Source organism: Melopsittacus undulatus, chromosome 6 (genome assembly GCF_012275295.1).
Source record: "Melopsittacus undulatus isolate bMelUnd1 chromosome 6, bMelUnd1.mat.Z, whole genome shotgun sequence".
In the NCBI taxonomy this organism is placed as follows: domain Eukaryota; kingdom Metazoa; phylum Chordata; class Aves; order Psittaciformes; family Psittaculidae; genus Melopsittacus; species Melopsittacus undulatus.
In genome coordinates, this window is record NC_047532.1 from 65,895,993 (window position 1) to 65,917,920 (window position 21,928).

At 39.9% G+C, this 21,928-nt stretch overlaps 2 protein-coding genes across 2 annotated transcripts; both read right to left on the reverse strand.

Moving 5' to 3' along the window:
• Positions 1-1,290: 1,290 nt before the first annotated feature.
• DNTTIP2 (deoxynucleotidyltransferase terminal interacting protein 2) lies at positions 1,291-10,482 on the reverse strand. The gene is made up of 7 exons (XM_005146537.4): positions 10,333-10,482; positions 7,791-9,520; positions 6,225-6,360; positions 5,458-5,553; positions 4,958-5,122; positions 3,748-3,857; positions 1,291-2,417 (listed from the first exon to the last, which is right to left on the reverse strand). The coding sequence occupies exons 1-7, from the start codon at positions 10,441-10,443 to the stop codon at positions 2,324-2,326; spliced, it is 2,442 nt and encodes an 813-aa protein (XP_005146594.3). The 5' UTR covers positions 10,444-10,482; the 3' UTR covers positions 1,291-2,323.
• A 201-nt stretch (positions 10,483-10,683) lies between these two features.
• Positions 10,684-21,481, reverse strand: GCLM (glutamate-cysteine ligase modifier subunit). The gene is made up of 7 exons (XM_005146559.4): positions 21,105-21,481; positions 18,751-18,816; positions 18,018-18,102; positions 17,258-17,314; positions 15,830-16,032; positions 14,478-14,592; positions 10,684-12,843 (listed from the first exon to the last, which is right to left on the reverse strand). The coding sequence occupies exons 1-7, from the start codon at positions 21,222-21,224 to the stop codon at positions 12,674-12,676; spliced, it is 816 nt and encodes a 271-aa protein (XP_005146616.1). The 5' UTR covers positions 21,225-21,481; the 3' UTR covers positions 10,684-12,673.
• Positions 21,482-21,928: the final 447 nt, after the last annotated feature.

A 21,928-nucleotide genomic window follows, 5' to 3' on the forward strand; every position in this document is an offset into this window, starting at 1 on the left:
ATGGCAGAGAGAAAAAAATCCCCAAAGGAAAAATGAAAGTACAACAGGAAAAAGCGAGAAGCATTTTACTTCTGTTCCAAAACTAACCATGCCTACTAAGGGCAGCACACCAGCAACACCTCATGCACTGTCACCCTATTTTTCATTAGTCTTTTGGATGTGACACCTAGGAGATGGACTGTGAACTCACTGGGCTGTACAACCATTGGGTACTCTCTGCCACAAAGGCAAGAGAAAAGGAATATTGTCAAAACCAAGGGAAGCAGAAAGGAATTATTACCATCCATACAAAACATTCCAGTGACATCCAAAACAGCCAGTAGGTGTATACATATAAAACCCAGCATGGTACCTACTGCCCTTTAATCTTAGGGAAATTTGTTAATAATGATTTATGTCAATAAAGGCAGCATTACAAATTAACACAAGTATTTGTGACAGCCATTGAAAGAAAATACTCCTTGCAATTGACAGCAAAGTTTCTGAAATGATGCTATTTCACAAACCATTTGTTGATGTATTTGAGTATTTTCAGAGAAATCCGACAAGCTTAAGCAACAAATACTGAATTGTTACTTGCTGCTTAACACCAAAGTTGTATTTCTCTCTTAAGGTCTTTCAGAGTTGTAGATTGCTTTCCCCAAGTTGCACTTGAATATTCAGGATGCAACAGAATGACAACTACTGTGGTGCCTTGTTTTCTTTCCTCAGCATCCAGTATTATATCTTTCTGTGCTTCAATGTCTCATCCACAGAACAAGACACAAGAGTTGTTTTATTGGCTTTTGATCACTTACAGAGAATTGAGATACTAGCATAACATGTCACTGCACTAGAATAGCAGCTGCATGTTAGCTCAGACTTGCGGATAGGTGGTTCTACTTGTATGTGATACTTCTCAAGAAATTCACTTTACTTCGCACACCATTCATCTCCAGGCAGTCAAGACTTCTTAAGGAATTTATAATCCCATCTGGCAGCAAAACATTATAAACAACTTCAAAAGAATATAAAAACCCCTAGTGATGGGAGAAAAATTTCCTTCAAGATTCAGTTGGTGATCATTGCATACCATGATGCTCATTCCATTTGAGCTACTTCCAGCACAAATAGCTTAAAAAAACAAACACTTCTCAGGAGTAGAAAATGTCAGTCAAACACTGCTCAAGAGCATACCTCTCACTTAAGATCTGCAACCTGTAAGGTTCCATGTTTGTATGATAAGAAAACATTCAACATCACTGGTCCTCCAATAATTACTTCTAATAATCACACCCAGTGCACCTGAGCCAATGTAGTGACAGTTTTATTTCTTCTGTTATGCATCTTTTCTCGTACCTAAGGGCAGTAACTGAGTTACACTAATTGTAACAACAATGTAATAACCAGGTCACTGAAAACCAACTAAATGCCACAAGAGTTCTAACAATCACAAAGGTTATGAACTGTCACTGAAGGGGAAATGAGCTATCTCTGGTTCTGTAATGGTACCAGAAGCCTTCAAGCTCACTCTGTTCATTTACTCCAAATCAGCTACCAGACCACAACCCACACACTACAGCCTAGACAATGGAACCTGCTGCCAAGTTATCTTCTGAAAGATCATTAGACAATAATTAAATGGCCCAAACTTCTAAAAGCGACATATGACAATATCAAAATTGTATATATTTCATACTCATGTTGTTTTATTCATTAAACAATATGTAATTTATATATTCTTTATTACTTGTCTATATTTATTTATAAATTATGTATCTCTATGTATTTGAAAGCAATCATATGTGTATATGCTGATTCCAGGAACACTCTCAATCCTATTATGGTCAGTGTTAAAATAAACCCTTTGCAACCAAACTATTTCTCAGTATTTCCTGTTACAGAATTGGCCAGCAACACCTCTGACAAGACATGGAAAAATCCATTCCGGTATGTAACAGGTCCCAGGGTGAATTATGAACATGATTTTAAACTGAATATACCAATTCACTGATGTAAAGACTGAAGACCCAAAAGACCACAATCCAAGCAGTTGGGTTTTGTGCTCAGATTTAACCATATGCTTTCATATCATTATCTTTTTTTACAAAAAGATTAATTTCAATTAAAAAAATATTTAGTTTTTTAAATCTCAAGTAATTTCAAATTTAGATACCTAATAACTGGATAAAGCTCCCTACAAAACATTCTCATTGCAAGAAATCCCTTAACCCTCAATGTGCACATGACCTGCAATCTTCAAAAAGAAAAACCACCACAAGCAAAGCATTCTGTAAAAGTTTTATACCAAGAAGTTATTCCACCTTTGTTATTTTTCTTTGTCTTAATTGTGAAATTTCTTCTTTTTCCGATTCCTCTTCCCTGCTGCAAAAGCTGCTTTTTCACTCATGATCTCCTGATACTTCTTTTTATTATATCTGAACAAAATAGATAATTTACTTTTAAGCATGGTGAAACAAAGTTCAGGAAAAAAATAACATGGAAAGCACTCTACATATATTATTTGCCAAACTCAGTTATCTCATGTTTTCCAAGCCAGATTTCTTTAATTTTATACACTTCTGTGCAGGTAAAAGGGAATCAATGCTTGGATTAATGATAAATATGGGTAAATGTGTTGTGGAAGTAAATTTGATTAAAGGATCATTAATTTTGGCATAACCAAGGAGTTGTTCATTGCATGTACAATCCCATTTCAGAGAGTTATCCAAAACACTGCTACTGCTCACCAATTCTGAGAATACCGTGGATAAATTATATCCATCTTTATACTGCCTTCTCAGCAAACTCAAGATAATCAACTTTACTCAAGACTGAAAACAATGAAACACTAAACAATGAACAGGATATACTTACTGAATATGAGTTGCTAACTCCTCTAATACAGCTTCTTATGTACCTGTACCAATTACCATAATGGATCACTGCACACTGTGCAGTACTTCGGCTTTGAACCACAACACTGAAACCTGATTAATACCTGTACTAATAATGACATATCTGGTTAAAGCCTTTAATGACCCACATCATAAATTAACTGATCAAGTTTCAAAGACATCTATTGTTTAATATAGTTTCCAACAAATTTCTTATCAACCAGGTCAAGCTAGCTAGGTCAACGAGGTAAGAAACAGCTATACGAACTTCCTAATATGTAATAACCAATGTAAAAATGTATCAACTAAGGGATATACTCCAGAAATTGTAGGTTAGGAAGACATTAACAAATCCAATCTATTCCTTCAGTAAGACTTCTAGTGCAGTTTTGTTTCCTATGACAGATGGCAGACTGACATGCTTATAAAAGGAAATCACACCAACTCTCATAGAATTACATTCAGCACTTTTCATTTGGATTAATTATGCCAAGAAAAGCTGATCTTTAAACAATTAAAACAAGCGCATGCATAGGCATAAATCACTTAAGAGTCCTAGACCTTTGGTAAGCCTGTGCAGACACTTATTTTAGAGGTGAATCAGAACACTGATGGTATGTTAAGAGTGGCTGCCAACAGTGATGACCTGAGTTGGATAAAACCCTTTTCAGAAGATAAAATACACTGTCTCAGTCTAATTATCCCGTCCCTTAGATCTTCTCAATGGCAGTGCTGGTGAAGTGCTAAAAGAGACTAAAAAGTTTTATTTGAAATACTAAAAAAAAACCCCACATGTAAACCCAAGCTGTAGTTAAAAATACTCAAGAGTCTCTTACACAGGGTATTAGAATACAAACCCATGTTTAAATACCTTCTGAACTCAGAATCCGCCAGCAGCTCTTCAACAATTGTTCTCTTCCTTTGTTTCTTAGGGATTCGACTATGGTAAAAGTCTATGGGAGAATCAAGCACAGTTCCAACCTAGAAGACAGAAATGAAACATTTGCACTGTACAGTAAGATGTTGATTATTCTGCCACATTGTTTTTTTTAATCCTCCATGACAAGTATAAAGGCACCTCCAGAGAAGATCCGACTGGTAACATAAGTAGTGCAAAACAGTAAAATCAAGAAGTTTTGTTTGCAGACACCTTCTTTGTCATTGTTCAGTGCACAGAGGAAGGTCTGAGCTTTAAAACTCTACAGTTTTTAAACACTGGATTGATGCATCAATGCTTGTATTGAAAAACAAACCCAGTTCTTAACTTTTAAACATTTTCCCAACGAAGGAAAGGAAGCCCTTAACAACCATTGTAACTGTCTCTGTCACTGTGGTGAGTTTGCTCAATGGCTACATAGCACTTAATCCAGCTCTAATACACGGGCTTCATTCTGGAATGCATCACATTGTTTCCAACCAGCCACTCTGATGATTCAGGTCGGTAGTGGAAACAGATGGAGTCCATGTTCCATGCAGCAAAGGCAGGCCTGCACAGATCTCATTATGTGGAACACTTCCATGTTAAGTTTTTCTACGTCCAGAAATGTCAAACCATACACCAAGACCCGCCCTTCGAAGTGCTAATAGTTTGAGAAGTTAAACCAATTTCCTCAAGCATGCTCCCTATCCAAACAGGCCTGAGCCAAGTGGAAGCCCATTTCTACAGTTTCTTCATGTAAACCACCTCAAGGCTCTCAAGTTCCAGCAGCAACAATTCTAGCTGATCACAAAGCTAGCTGTCTCCATTCGAACTGTATTAGCTAGTAAGAAAATCAAAGCTACTTATTTTCTACACACTGGTTAAAAAAGGCTAATACTTGAAAAATCTAGTCCACTGAGGCTTCAGAACACAGATTAAGTCAGATGTTTGTTCACTGCTATGAGATCGGCTGAAACTAAAAAACCCAGCTTATACACATATGTAATACAAAGTTAAGAAGTTTTAAACTGTAGCCAAGTAATGAAAATATGTTAAGAATTGAAGTTGTATCACCATGGAGACTACCTGCAAAATAGGCAGGGAAGAAGAACAGCTGTTTAAAACATAAGCAGTGCAATACCACTTTCTGCTGCTTCCTTACCTGGAAGTACTTGGGTAGACCATCTCTATCATTCTTCTTATAAAAATGCTTTGGGTCCAGCGAAGCTCTCATTTTCAAGACTTTCAGATCATTCTTCAGTTCAGTTGTGATTTCTGGGGCTTTCATACCAAACCAACCATCACCCGTGGTCTTCTCTCGCTCGGCCTAGGATGCAATAACAAGAACAATAAATGTGCATTCAGCAACCAGGAGACAATAGAGCAGGGAACTCTCCTCTCCAAAAGACATTTAGAATATAACCCTGTCCCTTTAAGAAGTATTTTTAATGGCCATTATAATAAGGTTATTGACACTGTATGAATGACTGTTTTGTACCATCTGAGCACCTTCACTTCACTGTCCCTGCTTTTCACGGGATGGTTCAAGAAGACATTAAACTGCACCCCTTCCAGTGAGGCCAGTGTATGCACACAGTTCAAGCACATGCTTTCTCCCAAAGCTTGTGTTGTGATTTGAGGCATGATCAGCTCTTCACTTACCCTGCGCTGTTTCTTTAGCTGGTGAAGTGATTCCCTGTAGGGTGGGACACATTCCTTCTTTTCAAAATCTGGAGTTATTACACTCTTCTGCAAGAGCTGTAAGATTTTAAACATTAGACACTGATACAAATCTTCCTGCTTAACAGTACACACAGAACCTACTAAAGGAATCATGCAGAATCTAAGCAAGCATTGTAACACAGCATGTGAACTTCCTTCATCTACAATGAAAGTAGTAGGGATCTTCCCAACAGAACCCTGGCCAACAACAGAAAGCAGCTAGCTAGCTCTGGAGACAGCAAATGCCCTACAATAAATAGAGCTACCACAGCTGAGCGTATAAAGATCGTCCTCATGAAAATAACAGATTCCCTTTATCTAAAAGGGTGTTTTTGAAATAAAACTGCTTGTTCCAGACTGGGAAGATTACTGACCTTTATTTACTGAAATCCATTATTTCTACAGAATCACCTTGTTAGGAGACAGCTCATGTACCACTAGGCAAAACTGCAGGAATAATCAACTAGGGTTTATTTTACAAGATAATGCTGGTATTTGCATTGCTTTCCGTTTCCAAAGTGTCACATCTATTTAAATTCTTATCAATAAAAGTAAATGCAAATCCACACTTTAGACAAAAAGAATGGAAGTTCTCAGCAAATCATAAAACAGGATACTTCTTTAAATACAATTAAATCCACCTTATTAAACTAACATCTTTGTGTTAACTGTAGTCACATTAACTGCATCAATTGCAAACACATTACCTGGTCCTTCTTTTTTTCCTTCAGTTGTTTAATGGTGCCCAATTTAGACTTCTGGTTTTCTGCATCAAAACTAATATATAAACCTCCAAGCTTCTTGATATTCAAACCAGGGTCTATGCTGCTGGAAAGATGTAAACTGGAAGAGAAAGAGTTAATTATTATAACTGATAATTGTAACAAGCATGCACCTAAACCTTCTACTGTCCTCTAAGAAAGATAAACTCATTCTTCTCATTTAAAATCATTGCAGAACTGAAACTAAGTCTTACTATCTAGTAAATAACTTAAGGTGACAGATTCTGGGGAGGCAGGGTAATATAAATTGAGAGGCTATTAAAGAACAGTATTTGTGCAATCACGTCCACAGATCTTTCATATTAACTCTAATGCTGCATTCCTATCTTAGATATTACTATCTCCTATAAAAGTGAATTCTTCATTTGCTTCACTTTGCCAAAAGAACTCATGAGCAGCATACTACTTCTATACACTGAGAGGCTGGTGAACTAAAATTGAAAGGCAAACCACCACAAAAGCACAAGCATATTGATGACAAAAGTGTTGTCAGCTCTTAGTGAAAAAAAAGAAGTCAGAATTCCTCCTAAGAATGTTTAAGACCTTTATTGTTTAAGAGTACCAGGAATAACATCATTAAACATTTCAAAGCTGGTTTGTTTCAGTTTCTCATTACTTCAATCAGGCAGCCAAAGGAATGTATCCTCAAAAAAGAGACAATGGCTGACTCAAAAGGAGGTTTTTGATGACAAGAATGCTTAAAAGCTATATAGCATTACAGAGAAATGTGGTACGACAAATATTTCTTGTAGCCTGAATGTTTATTAATACAAACCCTTCACAACTTTCTAGTAAGCTGTGACTAATCTATAATGCCTCTACACGGAGATTTTGTAAGACTTCTGGCCAACCTGAAGGTTTTTAGAAGATTAATAAATAAGACTTATTTATCCAACCTAAACAGAGCATTATGCTTTAAATATATAAAGCATATAAGGAGGTTTTAGCAGGAGCTGGACTACAAGAGCTCAAGAGGTGCTACCCCACCAAAATTGTTCTCTGCTGGGCTGATTTCACTTGAAGTGTCATTGTTTCACAGCACAAGAACTGAAAACATTCTTAAAGGATATGTGACTATTTAGGATTAAAAAGCATGATAGAATTAGCCAATGTGTAAGGAATTTACTGGACTTTTTGTCATTGATATCCAAACTATACACACAATTAAGAAAACTACAACCCAAACGAGCAGTTGAGTCAGCCTGAGCAGTCTAATCCAGTTTCACACTCTGGTTTCTAAGCTGAACACATATTATTTCAGACAGTTTTGTTCTGCCACATACAGCACTGAAAAAAAAACAAACTAAACTCTCCAATTACAGACTAAATTGGTACATTATAATCTGTTCAATCCCACTTAACACATCAATGACTTATATGATGAGACTACTCCCTTATTTATTCCACGTCATTTAGCACTTAATGTACATCTCTTACACATATGCTTGAATGAAATGCGGATTCTTAAGTTACTGCCAGAAAGATACTTACACATCAATCTTATTTTTCAATAAATCATCATCTTCTTCTTTCTCATCTTCATCTATCAACTCCTCTTCATCAGCCTCTTCCAGATCTGACAATTCTTCACGTTTTTTACTTCCTTTGTGCTTACTTTCAGCATCACTACCTTGGTCTATCTGATCTAGGTAATACTTTTGGTCAGAACTTATACCAGGCTTGGTATCAATTACAAAAAGCCCTTCAGCATCCAGTGAACTGGTTTCTAAAGATTTGCTGAGGGAAGGAGTCCTCTTATATGCCTCTTTAGAATACAGATTCTCTTCAATTTTATCTATGTCTGCCACATCACTATCTTCGAATTCATCACTTTCATCTTCAGCCAGAAACAATGTAAGGGAATTGTTCCCACTGCTTGGAATTCCACTGCAGTGAGCTACAGATTCAGCATATTCTCCTATTTGATCTTCAGCACTGTCCACATCGCTCTCAAGCATTCCACATCCGCTAACACTGTCAGTTCCTTGTGCAAAAGCTTCATCCTTTTGTGGGCTCCTCACTTCAGTAGTTTGCTCATCCTTTCCTAAGTTGTCAGCATGGGTGAAAGGCTGCTGTGAATCTGCCTCAGCACCCTCTCTTTTGCATTCTGGATCTTTTTTATCTCTATTTAGTGTTACTTGCCCTTGGAATTCTAAAAATTGTTTGGGACTCAGGCTATCAGAGAAATTCATGCACTCTAACTTTTCCACCCTAACAAGGATTTTACTGTAGTCTTCTTGTATTTGGCCATGTGCTTTCTCTGAATTGTCAGCCCCAACAGACCGTGTATTTTTAACTGCCTTTTTCTCAGGCGATTCACTGTCACTTTGTTTTGTTTCTGTAAGACTGCTGGGTGCCACATCATGCAAAGACTCTTCTTTCATGCCTTCACTCTGGGTTGTATTGGCAGATTTGAAGGAACATTTGCTTTTAGGTGAACTGGGTTCTTCCTTATCCTCGGTGACAGGGGAAGCATCTGTATCAGAAACAAGTTCCACAGCTGGTCTAGAATCAGAAATGACAGGCTCAGATTTAACAGTGTCTTCAGTTAAATTCTCATCTTCTGAAACAATTCTGTTTCCTTTCTCAGCCTGCTTAATATTTTCTGCTTGTGATTTGATCAGCATGCTCCTAGTAACTCGTCTGTTAGTGACGGATGGTTCCATATGAGAGCTTAAGCAGCATGAGTCTGCATCAGAAATATCTTCACTCTGGGCTTCATGAGCTGTATCTGGCTGCAAATCCTTTTTGCTTCGCCTGCTTCTCGTAGTTCTGGTAACACCAGAAACGGTGGAGGAACAAGACTCAGCTTCAGAAACATCATCTTCATCCAGAATCCCATTTAACTTATTTAGAAAAGCTGTCTTGCTGTATCTTCTTTTGTCAGGAGAATCCGGCTGATAAGGAACTACAATTTGTCGTCGTCTTGTTACCCTTATAAACAAAGGTGTCTGAAGACCAGACACCGCAGAGCAGTTTGATTCTGCTTCTGACACATCCCCATCAGCTTGTGGGTCAGCAACTGATTGTACTGAACGGACAGTTGTGTTCTCATTTCTAGTCATTTCTGCCTCTAAGCTATCTCCAACATTTGACTTTGTTTCTACATGTTTCAACTCTTCAAACTGAGATTCCTGAATTACCTCTGGCTTACACACAGATCTGGTTCTTCTCCTAGTCATCCTCACAGACACAGGAGTACTGAGTTCAGCAGCTGCCATCTACAAAGGGAGTAAAAAAAAAACCGCAAGTGTGCTAGTAACAGATAAAACAACCCCATGAAAAGGATGCTATGTAAATCACTAATAATCTCCTTAAAGAACTCTACTCAAGCTGACAACATATTGCATGTCTGTATCTATGTGGAAAAAGTACGAATAAACCATCCTGTTCTCATGTTTGTCTACTCTCTTTTGGTCAAAGCAGAAAAAGAAATACATTTGTCCATTAAAAAATACAGACAAACATCTTCTAATTCTACAAGTTCTGGCAAGCTGACACAGGAAGAAAATTCAGAAGCCATGTGCAGAAATGTTACAAGATTTGCTCAACTATAAAACACTGAAGCCTAGTCAATGGCAGAATGTGCCCCCAAATGGTTTCTATAACCAGTTTTAGGCACAGACTGGCCTCTCAGCAACTGCAACACCAGGTACAGCCTGATTCTTTAACAACGCTCCTAGCGCCCTGGAAAGCAATTCAGAATCTGGGAAAGAAGACACACGGCGATAGCACGCGCTTCCCAAAGCACAGGACCCCGCTGGTTCAACACACACCACGCTGCCTCCAGCTCAGTCATTTACTAGTGGAAAAGCCACAGAGAACTGCTAAAACATCAGCAGTACAATGTCATCCCCACCTTTACCCCTTAGCCGCGTTAACAGGTTAACAACGCCCGCGATGCGGCCCCAGCCCCGCTCCGCAGCCGCCCCGCACAGCGGGGCCGGCAGCTCCACCGCGTGTGGCAGCATGTGAAGATGGCCGCCCCCGCGCTGCCACAGCCCGCACCGCGGCTGCCCCCGGCCCCGCTCACCTCCCCCGCTTCGGCGGGCTCCCTCTGAGCTCCGGCGGGGCTGCCTCCGCCTCCCACGGCTGGCGTCCCCGGCTGCCGGCGCCGCGCCCCTGCCCGCCTGGTAGCCACCATCTTGTCTCCGCGCCCGCCCCTTGCGCCCGCCCCTTCCGCCTGCTCTTCCGGCGGCTGCCCCCACCCAGCGCTGAGCCGCGCTCTGAACGCCGATGCCGCACCCCATGGGCGCACGGCGGCGAGCGGAGGCGGGGACGCACGGGCTCGGACCACATGAACCGCCGAGAGAGGTTGATGAACACGTGTGAAATACCGTGAGTGCGATGAGGGGAACTCGTACAAAGCACAGAGATAAAAGCCTACAAGAATTTCAGCTTTTAATTCAAACTTTCACGTTATGGAAGGAAATCTCATCTCTGATGCAAAGCAATTTAATGAAATAACCTGATAAGTTGTTATGCTATCAGGAGCTCCCAAAAATCATCTCCTAGAATCACCATGTCTCAAAGGGTGCTCTTCTACATAAGCAAACTGGCACCAGTTTACACAAAGGAAATAAATAATTACCCCATTAGTGCAGCCTACATGTTTGAGCACAATTCTTGTTTTGTAGCATCTCCATTTATAAAACTGAGCACATATGCGAGCAATACATTATCCAATCTCAGCAGCCAAACAGAGACAGAAGGTACAGGTAATGGCTAGCAGCAGCACACAACTCAAAGCTGGCAGAGAAGTTTAAATGACACATATTCATATTAATGACATTCATATTAATATCTCAAATATTAATACATATTTGAGATAAAGTAATCCAGCATTTTAAAAAGATCACATTTTGGTTAGGATTAAGAAACCAACCAACCCAACCCAAATGTTTATTGATTCATTACTAGTTCCAGTTCCCCATCTCTCTCATTGATCCTAAGACCTGAAGAAGTCCAGGAAAATTTCCCCATATTTGCCACCTCCAGCTATTTAGGACTTAAAACTTATCAAATATTAAGCTTTAACCTTAGTGGAATGGATTATAGGAAGCTGACACACTAAACACTGCCTTACAGGCATTCAAATGCCACTAGCTGCCTACATGACAATTGGAAAGATGTTAGTGAAAATTCATTCCCTTTAGAGCCCCAGTCTCAGAATATATACAATGAGTACTACTCATATGAAGTCCTGCTCGTGCCTGAAATCAAAAGAAGAAAAATCAGTATTTTAGACACTCAGTCTCAAGCACCTGCTGAACTACAAGTTGAGCTTTTGCTACCTATTCTGATTCAAAAGCCTTTACGATGGAAAGACTATGTTAAACGAGAAGCCTTGCCTTAGCTGCAGCAATCTGTCTAGGATTTAAAAGCCAGTTTGATAAGCTACTGCCACAAAATATACCTAACTTCAAGCTTGCTTGCAACACTCCTGAATGGCACTCCAGCAACAAAGTTTCCTGGGCAGCCTCAGAAGAAGTCCTTTAGCAATACTACGGTGAACAGCTTCAGCATTTGTTGTTCTGACTTGGCCTATCCTGATTGTGGAGTTCACAAGTGTTGAACACAGAAGCCATGGTGAGAAGATGGGCACAATTCAGTTTCTGATTAATAGATTTTGTCTTCACTTGTTTGCAATGCTTATTTGAAACATTCACACAACAATACATTTTTCTATTTCAAACAACAAAGATGCCAAGACACATGTGCAAACACTAAACAAAGCATACTGAGGCACAGAGCAGCCAGAAGGAATTCAAATAACAAAGTAATTGGGAAGATGCATTTTTCCTAAGTCAGGAAGGCCTTTTACACTCTATTAAAAATAAAGCAGTTTTCCCACCACCCAAATTAAACAGCTGACTTGCCTATATATATATATATACCAAGTCATGAGATACTAGTTGCATTTTTCTGGGTAATTTTTCACAAAAGAGTATTATTTTCTATAAAAATCAGTCATCGAATGCTTGAAATCCATGTACCTATCAGACAAGTAACTCTTATTTAAGAGAAATTAATTCTTTTTAAATAAAAATATACAAGTTTCTCTCTGCTACCTAATGGCAGCTACAATATAATGATAATTTTACAGTGAACTGGTCATAAAAAGTCTTTTAAACTGTTTTGCTATGAATAATTCAAACTAAACCCAAATATTTCATCTTTTCAATTAACTGGTCAATAGGTTAAGTAAGAAAAATAGTGTTAGAGCACTGTAGACACTCCTGCTGGCATTACACTGAGTAATTACAACTTTTGGTCTTTGTTACAAATGGTGTAAAAGTGTTTCTATGAAAAAAGCAATGTTTCCCCCATCCCCAAGAAACTAAAACAGTAAGCCATTGAAGAAAGTAAGTGTTTTAAAAGGAATTCCTTTTAGCTTGCATGATATAGCCTTTGGACTTGATAATTCCTCTGCTTTTAACAATGACAGAATACCGGAGGAGCCATAAAGGAATCCACGCGTTTGCTTTCGTGTCCTGGATGCTTTCCTGAAGAACTTCTTGGAAACTTGCTTCACAAAGTAATTCTGAAGTTAAAAAGGGATATTCATGCTTTAAATCATGTCATGTAAACAGCTGTAGAAAGCAACACTTTCAACAAGAGAAGCCTTTTCCGACAGTCAGAAATCTTAAGCAGTGCCAGATGCTCCAGATCCACTCTTGTGGAATGCACATATGGTGAAAGCAGCTGCATACTACTGAAGCAATCTTCAGGGCACCTTTGTTTGTTTCAACATTAAGTATATCCCCCAAAACTGAGATTTCTACAGTATCAAATGGAGTTGATCAGCACCGCCAATAGCAGGAGGAAAGCAAAATTTGAGAAGCTAGCTAGACAAACCAATAGGCGGTTAAGACATAAGGCCACAACCAGCCAAGTACTGCACGTTCTGGTACCTCTGCAGTCACTGAAAGCTCAACACTTACAGCATCTCCCATAACTGGGCTCATAACAACTGCAAGCCCAGAAAACATTAAGAAAAATGGGCTTTAACACCACAAAATGGAAGAGGAAGTCAAATACAAATCCTCCTGGTTTCCTATGGAAAATCAGCCAAGGAAACAATCTCTTTGAGGAGGAGTGTTCCCAAAAGGTAAGCCTGAATACTCTTCAGCTGACCACTACAGAAAAGTTAAGCGTAGCAAACAATGCATAAGGGAATCATTACTTGCTTTGTTTTCTATCCAAATCCTCCTCTTTAGGTGATGAGTCTCATATTTATTAAATTAAAAGTTGCAACTTGGATTTCACAGGACATGGAAGTGGTCAGACTGAATGGCACTTCATCTTGTACACTGCCAAAGCAGTGCTGACACATGCTCAAGCAGTAGTAAAATTCATCAGTTCTAACAGTATAAAGAATGTAATTAATAAATAGCATTTCATACACTTTTTTTTCAGGGAAGGAATCGGAATAAAAAGAGAAGAAAAGGATGATCAGCAGGAATAAGGTCATAAGGAAGAACGTAGGGAAGGAATTAATTGAATACTGTTTCAGACCTCTCACGGTTCCAGCAAGCTATGTAAAGTGTCATTATAGTGAAGAAGATTAGATGATGTTTGAGAGAAATTTGTAGAGAGCTGGTAACTCAAAGCTTTCAAGTCTAAAGAAAAGTCTCCAAGTCCTTCAATCATTCAGTAAATTAACGCACAAACCAAGACTTTACACCAACTATTTTTGTAACAATGGTATTTTAACAGATCACTACTTTGAGAGAATCCTGCTTAAAGCATAGTAATGCTACATGTCTAACATTACCAAACACTCATTTCTGTGCAAGCTCTTTCACAGACAAGTTCTGGACAAGCGGACTTTCCTTTGTCATTTACTGACCTTCAGCAACAGAACTGTCATTTCATTCTATGCTTTATGGAAATGAGCTATGCTAATTTTTGAACATATGTAGTACAGATTTCTCAGTGGTTTGTTCTTCTATTTATTTCAATAAACTATCCAAGGGTGGAAGATTGTCCTTCCCCTCCTTTCTTGAAGGAAAAGCAAGAACTGAATGGAAATATTTTATAAAGGAAGATCTTTTAGAATCCTTGGCTCAGTATTCAAATGCAATGAACGCTGAAGTTCAGCAAAAGATTATTCCCAATTTTGTACCGAATAATGCACTCAGAAGTCTTCCTTCAATTTATCTGGCAAAGCCTTACCTTTTGGGTCATTGTGAGTTAACAGCTGTATGTCAAACTGTTTTGCAAATGCTGTGAGATCAGGTGGCATCACACAACAGGAAGCTAGGTTCACCTGATTACTACTCGGTTTTACCTGAAAGTAACAAATACTTTTATAAGGAAAACACATAAATGTACTCATTTTAGTTGTTTCCCTTATGCCCTTTATTACAACAGAAAGTCTTTGAACAATTTGTTTTGAGGTCTCAACAGGGCTAAGTGAGTCTGCATGGTGGTCAACAGGTTACTCCTATATCTGCAATTTCCTGCAGCACAGAGCCCAAAACAAGAATAGGATCTAACTTCAGGTGCTGCCACAGCAAGATGAACACTAACCCATTCTGTCTTCCCATATGCTGTGCTCCCTGAATAGCAGGATTTCCCCACTTCCACCTCAGTAAAAAGATAACATGGGCATTAGTCTGATAAATAAGAATAGTAATATAGTAATAATAATAATAAATAGTAAGATAAATAAGAATATAATAATAAATAAAATGAAAATAAACTTTTCTAAGGATATATAATTTGCAGTCTTCCATGCTTGCAGTGTTAAAAGGAATGCTCTTCCAGTCACTCTTTCCGCTAGTCAGAAACTGCACTCATGACCACCATGCAGATGGCTGTTAATCCCCTCAACTATCCTCCTCAGTACACACAAAACAGCAAGGAGCACAAATGAGGACTCTCAGCAGCACCTCTTCTGCAGATACAGAATGCTCACATATCACAAGAAATGTCATAAAAGGAGTATTTAAAGAATGAATAAGGCAAAAATAAATCATTACATGAGCATGGAGACATACTAGTACACACCTCTATCACTCTAATGGTAAGAGCAATTAGTCACATTGGACAACAAAATTTTGTGCCACTTCATTCGTAACCCATTTTCCTCTTTACATTTAAACTTAACATTCAAACAGCATCTTTCTAAGGGGAAATCCCTCCATTCATAACACAGCTTAAAGTAAAAACGGCAGTTTTCAGAGTCACTGGAATAAATCTGGAGGTTTACGAGTACTGTTTATACTAAACATAAAAGTATTCAACCCAAACCTTCACTACTTCAAAGAACCTGCCATTGAACAGACTTGTGGTTTCCAGCCTTTGCTGGCCTGTATCCAAGAATACCAAACAAGGGACAGTTACACTTTGAGCATCCTCCACCATGAACAAGGTTGTGACCATCCACAAGATGCTAAAAACAGGGCTAACAGATATTTTGTTTATAGACCCCTCTATAACAAGAGTTTATAACAATGTGGCAGTCAACAAAACCAACACTTATTCTGTGCTAGAAATCCTACAAATAGGAAGTTTGTTCTCACCTGTGCCCAGAGATACAGCTGTTCTAACAGTGTTTTATCTAGGTCAGAGGTACCTATGGCAACAATCTTGTTGTTTTGAACTAGATTTTCAAGTTCTTGCCAATAAGGCTGCAAATACTCCAAGGAGAAGCTAGTTCCATCTTCAACGGGAGGTGGGGCAATAATGACTGAGTCTAACTGAGCCACGCCGAGGGCAGAACAAGCTGAAGAAAAAGAAGAGAGACACTGCAAAGTCTTCGGTGAGATAACAACACAAACATCATGACTCAGCAAAATCCACGCCCTCTGCCTGACTGTGCTAGCTTCCCCTTCACTGTTTCAAACTCTTCAGTGTATAAGCAGTCAAGGATAGCAACAGACTGGATTTAGAAAAGCAGCAAACATACAGCTGAAAGCCAAGGTTCAGTTGTAAGTCTTGGGAAAAACAAAAACATCACCAAAGCAAGCTTGAAGCTTTTTTCTCTTTTTCAGAGCTAAAACTGTTTTTCTAAGGCAATGGCAACATGCAACTTTTGATTCCTTCACTCTCAATTCCTTCCAGAATTTGTAACTTTCACTATGAACTCTAACTCAAATACAGGCATGGACAGGGAGGACTATTCGCTCTATGTGCAGAGTTAAGACTAAAGCACACTAAATCTGGGGATTTAAATTGCCAGAGAAGTGGCAAGTCTCAGGATATCACTGAGCTTTAGCAAAGATTAAAGTCATGAGGCCTCTTCTGCAAAGCAAAAAGAAGAAAAGTTATTTTCTTCTGGAAGAGAATTCTATCCATGCATTTTTAACAAATGGCACCACAACTTCTAATAAAGAGGCTATTAACTGGAGTATTGATAGAGAAGAATTACACCTGACCCTCTGTTCTTCGGTAACCCCGTATGCCCAACCATCTTCCAAAGTAATAAAGTTCAGTGCTGCTCATGATTACTGCTACTGTAGACTAACAAAACTTAATGTATCAGTGCAGCCATTATTTTCATTAAAACTATTTCAGCAGCTGACTGCAGCATTGTTTTATTTCTTAAATAATCTCTGAAATACTGCACAGTTAGTAGCAAAGTTCATCATGTTAAAAACAACTGGCAAATAACATCCAACTGGTAGGGAATATTGTATCACTTGTTACTACAATATCACATGCTATTCATTTAACAAGTTTTGAGTGAACGAATAAAAGCTTGCTCCTGCTTGGAGCAAGCAATCAGATTTGAGTTTGTAGTCCCAAGGTTATAGCGATCCACATTTTAAAAGTTTGCTGATTGAACTAATGCATATATAGACTTTATTACCCAAGTTTCTCTTAATTAGAAAAGAGGATATACTGTGGCAGTCATTAAACACACCTCTTGTATGGAAAAGATTCTGATTTTATTTCTAAAGTAGTGAAGCAAAAAGAAACCCTCACAGAAGTCTGAGTTTCATACTTACCCAGGTCAACTGCATCTCTGATCGATGAAGAGTTTGATCCAACAATGAAAAGTTTTGCTGTTTTCAAAGAAATAGTAATCAGTAACTAAACACTATTATTAAACATATAGCTATTTACTTTTGCTATATACAATTCTTTTCGGGTAAAGGGTTCTTAGAATATACACCATTAGTTTAAAAATTGAGGGAAAATAGCCTTCTGAAAGGTGACTGCCCATTAAATACACTATTCTCAAACTTCAAGGTGATTGTGCAGTCTCAGAACAAGAAATCATTCAGTTGGATGGTTTAATAAACTCTAAGGCTGGGACTTCAGCATCAAGACAGTAAGCAATAGCCATAGCAACCTATATAAAACCCCAAATGTAATAGTACAAATGGACCACTTCATAACTTACTGAGACTCAAACATCCTTGTGTTACATCACCATCTCCAAGTTCATCATATTCAACCTGGAGAAATTATACAAATGAATGTGCTTCCATTCCTATGTCTTTCTTCGGGAAAACCAAAGAAATGTAAAATGTCCTGAAGGAATGCAAGTTAAACTACAAAAATGCTGAGCTGCTTTAAAAGCTGAAATATGAATTCAAGCCTCTCTTAGCCAACCTCTAGATTACCCAAAGTATGACAGTATGCACCAATGTCACTTGACTTTGCAATTGCAAAACATGGGGGGGAGAAGTATGCATATATGAATATCCTAATAATGACTGTACATGAGAACTTTTGATGACACCAGATTTTTTACATCCTTACCTGACACTTTCAACTCATCCCTTTCTTCAGGGTTTATTTTTTCTACAGCTTGAGCTACAGTACATTCCAGAACCTCCACTATTTCCTGTAGTATAAATACATGAGACTTAGGAACAAAAAAATATGGAAAGTTTAGGAAAGTTTCATCCTCTGACCTCGTTTAAGACTAGGCTGACATCTCATGTTAGCTGGCACAAGGTGACTTTTTAAAATCTTGCTTACATTAGATGTTATATTATACACACAGAGAATATAGTCAGAGAATTCAAAGAATATTCAGAAAATTCTTAGTACCATGCACCACCTTGCTCCCAACCAAGAACACTCTGGCAAGTTTTGCTGCTTTAAGAAGGAATCCTTAAGCAAGTCCTTGATTCATTCCATAGAGACAGTATTTTAAACAAAAGTTGTTTTGGTTTGTTTTTTTGTGGTTTTGGTGTTTCATTTTTTAATTACTGGAAACCAATATAATCCGTAAAAGAATGTGGAATTATATAGTTTATAGAATTATATGTATGGACAGTAAAACCTAGCTTACACTAAATATTAACTCCAACTGGATCACTACATCTTACAGAGACAAATGTTTATATTCTCTTCTTAAGAATCATTAGATCCTCCACAAATCATTCAACAGTAACTGCCTCTCCACACATGTGGAATGCAGCAATGTGCAGCTGATGCCACCATCACACAAGAACCAGTAACAAAACATGCATACCACCTCTCCTACCTGATTTAGGTCTTGTCCAACCTTTGAGCTCCATTCAGCCAGTGTTTTCTGAATGCAGTCCCGCACCTACAAAATATTTGTTCATGTTGAAAAGGAGCTTCATGTTACAGCTGCACAGAAACACAATGATTCATAGACATGTGAGACAGACTGCACAGGTGAACTAATTACACCATTCCTCCAACCACAGAAAATTCTTCCTTCATAGCTTCCATGTGGAACTTGTTCAAACTAGTTTACTTGCTTTTCTCTCCTCTTTCACAAAGAGTTTTAGCAGTAAAAGAAGTACTGTACTGAATTTCTTTCTCAGACCAATGCCATCTTTAAAGCAAAGCACAATGCTAAGCAAGCAAGAACTATCTATTCCACTGTGCCAAACCACTAATACTTTTACATCCTTCATTAATGAAGGGGGAACCTTCAGACCCCACCCCACACTTGTATTTTCCTGCATTAAGAGATACAAAATAAACTTGACTAGAATTCCGGTTATGGATTTTCTTGAATCTAGTAAGGCATTAATTATTAAGCCAGCTAATTAACTACGTATTATAGCAGTGCTTCAGCTGTACCAATGCTCTAGCTTTCCTCTGATACATCTTGGGAGTTGTTACCCTAACAAGCTGAGTAAATGTACTGTTGTCAGGTTTGCTGTCTGCCACAGGTAGGGGCACTTTCATGAGCTGCTGCTTCACTTCACTTTTAGCAATACATTTTATAACTATGTAAATACCTAGTTTTTACACTATTAAATAAGTTTCCTGAGACACCTAACCTGAATTCAGAGGGTTCTCAATACCTTACACAAACTAGAAGCCAAACACACCCCACCCCGAAAACACCAAACCCCCTGGAGATCAAAGTTTAAGCCATAATACAGTAAAAATACTTCATAAGCACAAAACCTGCACATTCTTTCCCAGTCATTTAAAATGGCATGGAAAAAGACACCAAAAACTAAGTCTAACATCATGCACTTATTTCCCCTACTAAATCCACAATGCTGGAACTTTTCAGCCTATTTTGATGCAACTTTTAACATTATCTTTTTCCTTTCTGAGGGAAAGTGAGAAAGTGTTAAACATATATATTGAATATACTGCTACTCTGCAACTGTCACACTTTATATTTTTATTGCAGTTAGCATGGACCAGCCTCTGTCTCCAAAGCACACCACTGCCTTGCCCTCAATACCATGTCTGACTGCCTCGGTCAGCTTCTCCTGATACGGCTACATCCCCAAGCTTCTAACGTTAGGGTTCATAGTCTGCAAAATCTTAGCTTGCATTCTGACACTGACAGTTATACACACACCACCTACACCAAACAGAAGAGTTAAAAGCCAGTTTAGTTCTGATCATTAACACCAATTTCTCGCTTTTGGAACCCCAGCAATTCTGGAAAGCATGCAGCCTTATATTTAAGCACAGATGTCCCTGTAAACAAGTTAATTTGAATACTTTAACTGATCAGTTATGCACAGTGGCCACTCTTTATTTAGTGACCCTACAGGAGCTGCTCACACAAGTGTGCCCATTAGGATACAGCTACCTCTCTGTTGCAGGATCTAGCCCTATTTCATGCAGCTCACACGTTGTAATAAAACAGCCAAGCTAAATAAAAATGTTATTACTGCACAACAGCTAAATTGAAGTTATGATGAATCCTTCCTTGTCATTACATCATCCTTCCAATCACCTTTCTTACCGTTTGTGCAAGATTAGTATGCAATAAACCAATGTCTAGACTATCAACAATGCCACTACATAGTGATAACCAGCCAAAACCACAGTTCTGATTAGCTGTTAAATATCCGTTTTCAAATGGCTGTGTCATGACGAGCTCTGAAGTTCATGGCCGCAGGATCTCCAGGCATTTTATCAGGATGATTAAGTGTTGACACATACTGCTGAAGGTAACAGTTTGAAAGTGACAATTTAAAAGTTCTTTCAACTTTTTAACACAGAACGGCCGCAATACTCTTTTAAGAAGACAACAATGACTGATGCTCCCGAGACCTTAAAAGGAATTTCAGGTCAGAAAAAGCGACTCTGACCATTTGTAATGCAAGCTCATATCTATTTCTGTCTTCCCCTCGCTATACAGAAGTCTCGGGTCTCTCCTTTGCCATTACGAACAGTACTTGGACAGCGGTTTAACTCCTCATTTCCGAGCGCAGCCTGATCCTTGCTCTGCCCACAGCGCCTGAAGAGCCGCGCTTCCTGGGGGAGCTCTTCCCTCCCACGGCGGACCCCGGGCCACGCCACCCAACTCCACAAGCACGAACCCGTCGCTTGCCCAGAGCCCGCCCCGCCGTGGCGCCTCGCGGGGAGGCCCGAGCCCGCCGCGCTCACCTCCTCGCCGGGGGTGGCCGGACACTTCTTGCGCAGGCAGCCCCAGTTGAGAAGGTTGCCGGTCTGCAGTGTGAGGGTGCCCGCCCGCTCCAGCAGGGCGCGAGCGCCGTCCGTTCCCATGGGGAAGCCGGGCACACCTCCAGCAGCGGCCCCGCTCCGCTGGCCACCGCACCGGACAGCTCCCCGCCGTGACTCAGCAAAAAAACCGGCGGAGGGATGCTTTGTAACCGTCCCCGGTCACATGGCACGAGCACAATGGGCAGAGGGGCGGGCCCAGCGCGGGAAGCAGCGCACCAGCTTGGCACAGCGCCCCGCCTCACAGGGCCGCCACACGGCCGCGGCTCACAGACCTCCCTCGGCCGGCCTCACGGCTCCTCCGCACGGTCTCTCCGCACGGCCCCGCCTCCCGGTCCCAAAAGAGGCGGCTGCTCCCTCCGAGCAGCGCCCCCTAGGCGCCGCCCGCGGGCAGCACGCGGGCAGGGAGGGGCGGGGCTTGGCGGGAGGGGCGGGGTGATGGTGCCGGGCGGGTTGGCGGGAGGCGGAACAGCGGGCGGGCTGTGGCGGGCGCTGAACGGGGTTCCTCTGTCCGTGCGTTTGCTTGTCCGTGCATCCGTCTGTCCATGCATCTGTCTGTCCGTGCATCCGTCTGTCCGTGCATCTGTCTGTCCATGCATCTGTCTGTGCATGTCTGTCCATGCATCTGTCTGTCCATGCATCTATCTGTCCATGCATCTGTCTGTCCGTGCATTTGTCTGTCTCTCTCTCCCTCTGTCTGTCCATCTGTTCCTGGGCACACCTCTCTGCTGGTACCACCCACTGGTTCC